The 10552-nt window shown below is 44.9% G+C and overlaps 1 protein-coding gene across 1 annotated transcript in view; it reads right to left on the minus strand.

The window, feature by feature from the left end:
- Window positions 1-2287: 2287 nt before the first annotated feature.
- Window positions 2288-10552, minus strand: part of cavin2b (caveolae associated protein 2b) — a 25549-nt gene continuing 17284 nt past the window's right edge. Inside the window, exons 3-5 of the mRNA XM_031820723.1 lie at window positions 5094-5357; window positions 4725-4886; window positions 2288-4570 (exon numbers count right to left, since the gene is read on the minus strand). Of these exons, the coding sequence (XP_031676583.1) occupies window positions 4133-4570; window positions 4725-4886; window positions 5094-5357 (864 nt within the window). The 3' untranslated portion in view covers window positions 2288-4132. The remainder of the gene's footprint in view (window positions 4571-4724; window positions 4887-5093; window positions 5358-10552) is intronic.

Consider the following 10552-nt stretch of genomic DNA (forward strand, 5'->3'; position numbering starts at 1 on the left):
TCCTCCAGTGGCTAGCTAGCTAGCTAAAATAGGCCCTTTTGTAGATTATCCATGAATCGAGATAGGGATTAGGACACATAGTTTTATTAATTTCTCCGTACAGCCCAATGATTATAACGGCGATTCTGATCCAACAATAAATTCATACATTGTGCCTCTGGCCTGAGAGAATGGAAGTTTAGTACGTACCTAGCTGTAGTAGGCTAATGTTAACTAGCTGGCTAATTGTTGCCTATGAATGGAAGTTAGGCTAGCAAGCTAGCATTTTAGCCAGGTAGTCTTGGACAACAAAAACTACAATTGTGTACTGAATGACAGAGTCAAAAAACATTTCGACAACATGGAAGAGAGGAGGACGGCATTGGTGTTTCTTTAAAAGTAGGATGAGTCAACATGTTTTTTACACACACACACACACACACACACACACACACACACGCACACACGCACACACGCACACACGCACACACACACACACACACACACACACACACACACACACACACACACACACACACACACACACACACACACACACACACACACACACACACACACACACACACACACACACACACACACACACACACACACAGAGTTCGAGAAATCAGTAACTGTTTGTTACACAATATGCTTTGTGGACTCCACTGGACAGATGTGGCTTTTTTTCCTGGCTTGGCTTCCCCAGTGATTTTACTCACAAACCGCTACTGCCCAGCACCTAGCGACCTCGTCAAGAGGTTCGTACGTCTTCGTGTAATGGTTAAGGTGTTGTCTTCACATTCGCTGTACCTGGGTTTGAGTCCTGGTCTGTGCTACCCCTGAAATTGTTACACTGGTGTCAGAAGTGGGATGATGCCTGTGAAGCCCACATTGACACCGGTATATGGGAGAGACTTGGTATAGAGAAGCCTAGCGACCTTACTCCAACACCTAGCAACCCCTTCAAGCGGTTTGGACCCTATGGCATAACAGTTAAGGTGTTGTCTTGACAGTCGACTGGACTCGTGTTTCAATTCCCGGTGGGGCTACCCCTCGAAATTGCTTCAATACGTTTGAGTTTAACCTAATTTGACCAGGTCTGATGCTCAGAGTGTCACACCCTGATCTGTTTCACATGTTCCTGCGATTGTCTCCACCCCCTCCAGGTGTCGCTTGTTTTCGCCAGTGTATTTATCCCTGTGTTTCCTGTATCTCTGTGCCAGTTCGTCTTGTATGTTTCCAAGTCACCAGCGTTTTTCCCTTCTCCTGCTTTTTGCATTCTCCTTTTTCTAGTCCTCCCGGTTTTGACCCTTGCCTGTTTCTGGACTTTGTACCCGCCTGCCTGACCATGAGCCTGTCTGCCATTCTGTACCTTCTGGATTCTGATCTGGTTTTGACCTTTTTGCCTGTCCACGACCATTCTCTTGCCTAACCCTTTGGTTTAATACACATTGTAAGACTCCAACCACCTGTCTCCTGTGTCTGCGTTTGGGTCTCGCCTTGTGCCTTGATACAGAGCTTTGAATAGGCCAACATTTGGCTATCTACTGGACAGGTTACGATAGCCTGTTACAGTTTGTTGAGATGCGTGCATGCATGCCATTGTCGTGGCAATTCTACACAGGGACACCCAAAGTCAATCTTAAATGAAACATTGTTTATTAACAGTTAACTGGAGAGGTTCCAACAAACTTGATGCACCATAGTGCACGTCTGTCAGGAGCTCTTTCGGGGCCGTCCCGTTAGAGCTCTTATAGTATTCTGCTTACAGACACATTACATAGGCATGACTTTGCTTATCAATCATAATTAATTAATCATTAACATTTGGTTCATGTATGTGACAGACCAATACCTCATGAGGCTTCTTCTCTCCAAGCTGAAACCTTGAAACTGAGATATTATTTTGTTCTCAAAACAAGGTTCAGGGCGTACTGCCAAATTGCAGATACTGATAATGAGGATTCAGTCACTTGCATGAACACATAAACTGCTTACTAGAAAAGCACAAACCGAACACAGAAATTGGTTATTAGAAAAGCACAAACATAAAATGTTCCATCACACCATCAGAGTGGAAGCTAGGCCTTGAGCCTGGAGCACATTTTCACATGCAAATAGCACTCGATCATGTGGCTCAAATTCAAGGTGTGTATTTTACTTGAACTTACTGGAAATATTACGCACTGTGGCTGTAATGAACAGGACAACCAATAGCTGTCTAATTTATCATCTGTATGTCTATAATCTAGTCTAATCCAAATCAACAAATCTCCAACAGGAGGAAATAAAGAGAGAGGAGGAGGACAGTTTCAATGTTTTTATTTAGAATTCCAAGGATTCTGGAGATAGCTTCTTTTTTTTATATAAGAGCAAGAAACATGACAATCACAGTTTTAACAATCTGGACGATATATTGAAGAGGAGTTTCTTTGGCACCAGTGGATTAAGAGAAGACGACATAGACTACTTCACTAACACTTTACTTGAAGCCGACAGATATACAATAATGCGTTATTACCTGTTGTACATTATGTATGAACCAGGGGAGGATGCTGAGGGGAGGACGACTCATTGTAATGGCTGGAACGGAGTGAACAGAATGGCATTAATGTATTTGATACTAATCCACTTATTCTGCTCGAGCCATTACCAGGAGGCCGTCCTCCCCAATGGAGGTGCCACGACCCTGTGGTATGAAGCCTTATAATGTTTTATTATCAACTGTTGCCATGCTATATCTCTCTATGTTTTCTATACATTCACTGAGAGATGATACAGTACTAAGATATTCGAGGATCATAAATGATGATAGCTACAGATTGTACACCAGATAATGTGATATAACCAAAGAGTTTTGGTATCCATTACAGATTTGCCGATACAAAACGCTGCTATAGATTTTTCAATTAACCTGGTATTGGCGATACTCTCTTTGTTCTCAATTCTGGAAAGCAGTTATCTTATAAATGTCCATGACCAGTGGCAGGTGGTTCTACAAACAGCAGAGGAACCTCAGAAAGATAGTAAATCCATGTTATGTATCAATGTGTGTAGAGCTTTGTTTTAACGTGACACACTGTCTGGCCGTGGCCGCTTCGCATAGAAATGACTAGTTCTGTCAAAGATGCTGGGAAATTCTAGATGTAGCTAAGATGGCGAGGATCCTCCTTGCGTGGTACGAAACATGGATTTACTATCTGAGTTTTCAGTGTTTTTTATAGAACCACCTGCCACTGGATAGAAACATTTCTAAAATAACTGTTTCCCAGAATCGAGATGGAAGACAGTATCGCCAATACCAGGTTAGTTGAAAAATAAATGGCGGTGTTTTGTATAGGCAAACCTGTAACGGACAGTAATGGATACCACAAATCTTTGGTTAGATCACGTTATCTGTAACTAGTATTATGACAAGTGTTGTACTGATTGGCTTGAATTGTAAAGATTAGGTCAAACAAAGTTACCATTTTACAAACACAAATATACGTTTAGGTTAAAACTTTAAGCAGTAGCATAAGAAGATAATTATACCTTTTTAACAACTTCATCATCCTTTTTCACATGTGAAACAGACATCTGCCCCTGACACACACACACGCACGCACGCACACACACACACACACGCACACACACACAAGCACGCACACACACACACACACACACACACACACACACACACACACACACACACACACACACACACACACACACACACACACACACACACACACACACACACACACACACACATGCAAGCACATAGATTGCACACAATGACATACAGGAAGACACACAGACATGAACTGTAATTGTGTGTGTGTGGGTGTGTGTGTTTTTGAACAGAGGATCTGTCTGAGTTTTTTAGAGGATGATGGGCAGAGTGTGGGAGTGGGAATGGGGAAGTATTTTAGGGAATAGGTATAGGTGTATTTATTTTGTGTGTGTGTGTTTTAGGGGACTTTGACAGCTGGGCCTCCTCTTCCACAAGTCTCCCCTCCTTCTCCTACTCCTCTTCCTTCTCCTACTCCTCTTCCTTCTCCTACTCCTCTTTCTACACTTTCTTCTCTCCTTCCTTCTCCTACTCTTTCTCTCCTTCCTTCTACTTTTTCTCTCCTTCCTTCTCCTACTCTTTCTCTCCTTCCTTCTCCTACTCTTTCTCCCTCTGCACTTTCTCCTCCCTGTCTTCCTCATCGAAGGGCGAGATAGAGTGGAAGGCATCATGTGGGAGCGTGGCAGAGAGAGTGTACTCCTCCCTCACTCCCTCCGTCATAGCCGACAGATCCACATCCGCCTCAGGAACGTCGGATTCTAGGAACGGTTTGGAATCAGAAAAACCGTTGGATTCTGGAATTTCGTCAGATTCTGGAACTTCACTGACAGCCACCTCTTCCATCTCCAAAGCCTCAGCCTTGGACTCCTCCAGCCCTGGAGCCAGTTGGGAGTGCACCTCGGTGAAGAGGACCTCCTCATCAGGGCTGGCCAGCGGGGAGATCTCAATGGAGGCCACGGCAGTAGGCGAGACCCCGGTCTGGGATGAGGCCTCCACCTCTGCTTCAGCTTCAGGTTGGCCCTCAGACTTACGATTCTGTTACAGCAGGATGTAGTCATGTCAGATGAATCCACAACAGTGTGAATGTTTGTGTGTGTGTGTGTGTGTGTGTGTGTGTGTGTGTGTGTGTGTGTGTGTGTGTGTGTGTGTGTGTGTGTGTGTGTGTGTGTGTGTGTGTGTATGTACTGACCTTCTTGATGCTGAACGTGAGAGGGGACACTTTGAAGGAGGAACTCTTTGGGTGGTTGGGTGTCAGGCTCTTCTTCATCTTCTCTCGTTTCTCCTGTGACACAATCTTGTTCATCTTCTTCTCTATATTCGCTTTGGAGAAGGCCCTCTTCAGACTGTCCACCTGCAATACATTGTGCAATACCATGCAGTCAGTACATAGCAGGAAATCTCCTAACCCTTACCCCTAACCTCCGACCCCTGATCTTAAGCTCTGCAATACATCAATAGTCAGCATTGAAAACGCCACACGGCCACAGAACATGACCTTGACCCCAAACCTCTCACCCATAGACTTTGACCCCTAATGCCGGTTTTCTCCATCACTCACCTTCTTTAGACTAGAGCGTTTAAACTTATCCGTGCGGGATTTGTCTGTGTGCTCTCCGGCCAGCTCGTATACGTCATCTCCCACCTCGTCCAGGTCCGCCTCCAGCCCTACGTCCTCGTCCGAGGATAGGTCGATGGTGTGAAGCCCCTCCTCCGTGGAGCGGTTGGCGTCGATGACGGCGGTGGGCTCCTCCCCCTCCTCAGCTTCACGGGGGAAAGGAACAGTATCCTTGACAAACACACTGGTTGGGATTTCATTCTCCTCCTACAGAGAGAGAGGGAAGAGGGAGGGAGAAGGAGAAGAGGGAGGAAGGTAGACGAGTAGGGAAGGAGAGAAAGAGAATGAGAAGGTGTAAAAAGGAAAGTGTATGATAAGAAGTTAGAGAAAGGAACTCATGAACAGCACGTTCACCATTCAAAACAGATGTGGTGTGTTGCTATCTTTAATTATCTTTATTAATAGCTAATAGTTTAGGAGTGTGTCACATTTATAATACCATTCAAAAGTTCGGGGTCACTTAGAAATGTCCTTGCATCGCTAACACTCCAAACTAACGGGTGAGTTGTCATGGTAACACCAGAATAGAACTTGTGATGAGTGGCAGCTTCGTTAAATAGTACCCGCAAAACACCAGTCTCAATGTCAACAGTGAAGAGGCGACTCTGGGATGCTGGCCTTCTAATCAGAGTTTCTCTGTCCAGTGTCTGTGTTCTTTTGCCCATCTTAATATTTTATTTTTATTGGCCAGACTGAGATATGTCTTTTTCGTTGCAACTCTGCCTAGAAGGCCAGCATCCCGGATCCTGTTGACGTTGAGACTAGTGTTTTGCGGGTATTATTTAATGAAGCTGCCAGTTGAGCACTTGTGTTGCGTCTGTTTCTCAAACTAGACACTCTAATGTACTTGTCCTCTTGCTCAGTTGTGCACCGGGGCCTCCCACATCTCTTTCTATTCTGGTTAGAGCCCGTTTGCGCTGTTCTGTGAAGGGAGTAGTACACAATTTCTCGCATTGAATAGCCTTCATTTCTCAGAACAAGAATAGACTGACGAGTTTCAGAAGAACGTTCTTTGTTTCTGGCCATTTTGAGCCATAACAGAACCTTGTGATTTTTTTTACACTACTTATTAGTTTCCACCCAACGCCAATATTATCAAGCCTGTAAGACTGAGTAAGTGGTTAAGTGGTATCTTAAAGGGAAAGTTAAGCTGGGGGAGGTTCTGCTGGAAACTTTGTCACAAAGATATCATGTAGCTCTACATTAAAGCAGGACACACACGGTTGCTGGGAACAATCATAAAGGCAGAGGAATGTTGAAGAAGAGGGGAAGGAAGCCAAGGCAACACACACACGCACGCACACACGCACACAGGGGAGGGAAGCCAAGGCAACACACACACACACACACACACGCACGCACGCACACAGGGGAGGGAAGCCAAGGCGAGGCAGCACTCAGAGTTTCCACCAAATGCTGGACATGGGCCAAACCCTGAGAGGAGGAGAGAGAAGAGGAGGGAGGGAGGGAAGGGAGCGAGGGAAGGGAGGGAGGAGAGAGAAAGGAGAGAGGGAAGGAAAGGAGAGAGAAAGGAGAGAGGGAAGGGAGGAGAGAGAAGAGAGAGAGGGAGGGAAAGGAGAGAGGAGGAGAGAGAAGAGGAGAGAGGGAGGGAAAGGAGAGAGGAGGAGAGAGGAGAGGAGAAAGGGAGGGAAAGGAAAGAGGAGAAGAGAGAAGAGGATAGAGGGAGGGAAAGGAGAGAGGAGGAGAGAGAAGAGGAGAGAGGGAGGGAGAAGTGAGAAGGGAGAGAGAAGAGGAGAGACACATGCGCACGTACGTACACACACACACCCTGGAGAACATCTGTTTTCCTCAGGCACCACAACCCAACCTCAGATAACAAAGTATTATTCTCTACACATTTGACCTTAAGAACAATTACTCTGGACACATGCATACATACACACACACACACACACACACACACACACACACACACGCACACCCAAATCCATTCAGCTGATGTTCTGAAAGAGCTGCAAAATCTGGACCCCTACAAATCAGCCGGGCTAGACAATCTGGACCCTTTCTTTCTAAAATTATCTGCCGAAATTGTTGCCACCCCTATTACTAGCCTGTTCAACCTCTCTTTCGTGTCGTCTGAGATTCCCAAAGATTGGAAAGCAGCTGTGGTCATCCCCCTCTTCAAAGGGGGGGACACTCTTGACCCAAACTGCTACAGACCTATATCTATCCTACCATGCCTTTCTAAGGTCTTCGAAAGCCAAGTCAACAAACAGATTACCGACCATTTCGAATCTCACCATACCTTCTCTGCTATGCAATCTGGTTTCAGAGCTGGTCATGGGTGCACCTCAGCCACGCTCAAGGTCCTAAACGATATCTTAACCGCCATCGATAAGAAACATTACTGTGCAGCCGTATTCATTGATCTGGCCAAGGCTTTCGACTCTGTCAATCACCATATCCTCATCGGCAGACTCGACAGCCTTGGTTTCTCAAATGATTGCCTCGCCTGGTTCACCAACTACTTCTCTGATAGAGTTCAGTGTGTCAAATCGGAGGGTCTGCTGTCCGGACCTCTGGCAGTCTCTATGGGGGTGCCACAGGGTTCAATTCTTGGACCGACTCTCTTCTCTGTATACATCAATGAGGTCGCTCTTGCTGCTGGTGAGTCCCTGATCCACCTCTACGCAGACGACACCATTCTGTATACTTCCGGCCCTTCTTTGGACACTGTGTTAACAACCCTCCAGGCAAGCTTCAATGCCATACAACTCTCCTTCCGTGGCCTCCAATTGCTCTTAAATACAAGTAAAACTAAATGCATGCTCTTCAACCGATCGCTACCTGCACCTACCCGCCTGTCCAACATCACTACTCTGGACGGCTCTGACTTAGAATACGTGGACAACTACAAATACTTAGGTGTCTGGTTAGACTGTAAACTCTCCTTCCAGACCCATATCAAACATCTCCAATCCAAAGTTAAATCTAGAATTGGCTTCCTATTTCGCAACAAAGCATCCTTCACTCATGCTGCCAAACATACCCTTGTAAAACTGACCATCCTACCAATCCTCGACTTTGGCGATGTCATTTACAAAATAGCCTCCAATACCCTACTCAACAAATTGGATGCAGTCTATCACAGTGCAATCCGTTTTATCACCAAAGCCCCATATACTACCCACCATTGCGACCTGTACGCTCTCGTTGGCTGGCCCTCGCTTCATACTCGTCGCCAAACCCACTGGCTCCATGTCATCTACAAGGCCCTGCTAGGTAAAGTCCCCCCTTATCTCAGCTCGCTGGTCACCATAGCATCTCCCACCTGTAGCACACGCTCCAGCAGGTATATCTCTCTAGTCACCCCCAAAACCAATTCTTTCTTTGGCCGCCTCTCCTTCCAGTTCTCTGCTGCCAATGACTGGAACGAACTACAAAAATCTCTGAAACTGGAAACACTTATCTCCCTCACTAGCTTTAAGCACCAACTGTCAGAGCAGCTCACAGATTACTGCACCTGTACATAGCCCACCTATAATTTAGCCCAAACAACTACCTCTTTCCCAACCCTATTTAATTTTAATTTATTCATTTATTTTGCTCCTTTGCACCCCATTATTTTTTATTTCTACTTTGCACATTCTTCCATTGCAAAACTACCATTCCAGTATTTTACTTGCTATATTGTATTTACTTTGCCATCATGGCCTTTTTTGCCTTTACCTCCCTTCTCACCTCATTTGCTCACATTGTATATAGACTTGTTTATACTGCATTATTGACTGTATGTTTGTTTTTACTCCATGTGTAACTCTGTGTCGTTTTATCTGTCGAACTGCTTTGCTTTATCTTGGCCAGGTCGCAATTGTAAATGAGAACTTGTTCTCAACTTGCCTACCTGGTTAAATAAAGGTAAAATATTTTTTTTAAATAATAAATAAACACACAAGCACACACACACGCACACACACACACACACACACACACACACGCATACACACACACACACACACACACACACACACACACACACACACACACACACACACACACACACACACACACACACACACACACACACACACACACACACACACACACACACACACACACACACACACACGCATACACACACACTTCCTTCCCCCTCACCAAGGAATTTCCTGATGAGATGAACAAAAAAGGTCCCACTCGGCTCAGAGGAATGCATTCACCTTTAGGCTAGCATTAGCTATGGTACCTTTGGCTTTCTATAGCTACCCTTAGCTTATTTAGCTACCCTTAGCTTATTTAGCTACCCGTAGCTTATTTATCTACCCATAGCTTATTTAGCTACCCTTAGCTTATTTAGCTACCCTTAGCTTATTTAGCTACCCTTAGCTTATTTAGCTACCCTTAGCTTATTTAGCTACCCTTAGCTTATTTAGCTACCCTTAGCTTATTTAGCTACCCTTAGCTTATTTATCTTCATTCAGCTACATTTAGCTGTTACCTTTAGATTAATTTAGATACCTCTAGCTTATTTAGCTTCCCTTAGCTACATTTCATTTAGCTGCCTTTAGCTGCTACTCTTAGCCTTACCTTTAGCTGTAACTTGTGTGTTTTAGCTGGCTCCCATAGCTACTGTAAGAGTCTAGGACACTGGAGACACTGGTCAGTGATCTTCAGGTCAGAGAAGTTGGAGCTTTTGGATGATCCCAGAGATTCCACGTTGGATGACCATTTTTCCTTGAAGTCCCAGTATTCTTGAACGCACTGATTCAGATGTCGAATATTTCCAAGTCCCAAGTTCCCAGATACACACAACATCAACAATATCTACAACCGATCAATCACTCAACAGTCTGACAGAAGCGAAATTGGCAAGCCAAGCCAAGCCAAGGTGTTCCATGATATTAAGTAATAGCATACAGTAGCTTAGCATTATCAGAGTTCTGTCACTGTAATTTAGCTAACTTCAGTTGGAAACCTGTTATTCTTGTGTTACATGTGTCAACACCTACACAAAACAAAAAACATGTTATACCAATGAAACACAGACATTCATTTTGCCAATGCAGCTGCCACCAAGATGAGACATTTCGAGAGTTGGAGAGAGAGAGAGAGACAGAGTGTTTTGCTTTACTCTAGGTTTCCCTGTGCTGCCTATAAGGTGTGGTTCCTCCAGTGAACACATGCATGACAGGCCTGCTACTGCTACCTCACTGTACCAGTCAGCGTCAAGGTACAGTACCTCCTCCCCTAGCTAAGAGGAGTGAGAGAGCCCAGATGTCCGCCTACCTAACAGTGTTTGTGTTAAAGCAGGGTGAGTGTGTGTGTGTGTTGTCATCTGTATCAGCATATTATTGCCTTGTGTTATTACCAATGTAATGGATCCATCACATTAATACGACTGGGCCTATGGACTGGAGAGACGTTACTTTTTGAGCACAGAG

This window comes from Oncorhynchus kisutch, unplaced genomic scaffold (assembly GCF_002021735.2).
Source record: "Oncorhynchus kisutch isolate 150728-3 unplaced genomic scaffold, Okis_V2 scaffold3610, whole genome shotgun sequence".
In the NCBI taxonomy this organism is placed as follows: Eukaryota; Metazoa; Chordata; class Actinopteri; order Salmoniformes; family Salmonidae; genus Oncorhynchus; species Oncorhynchus kisutch.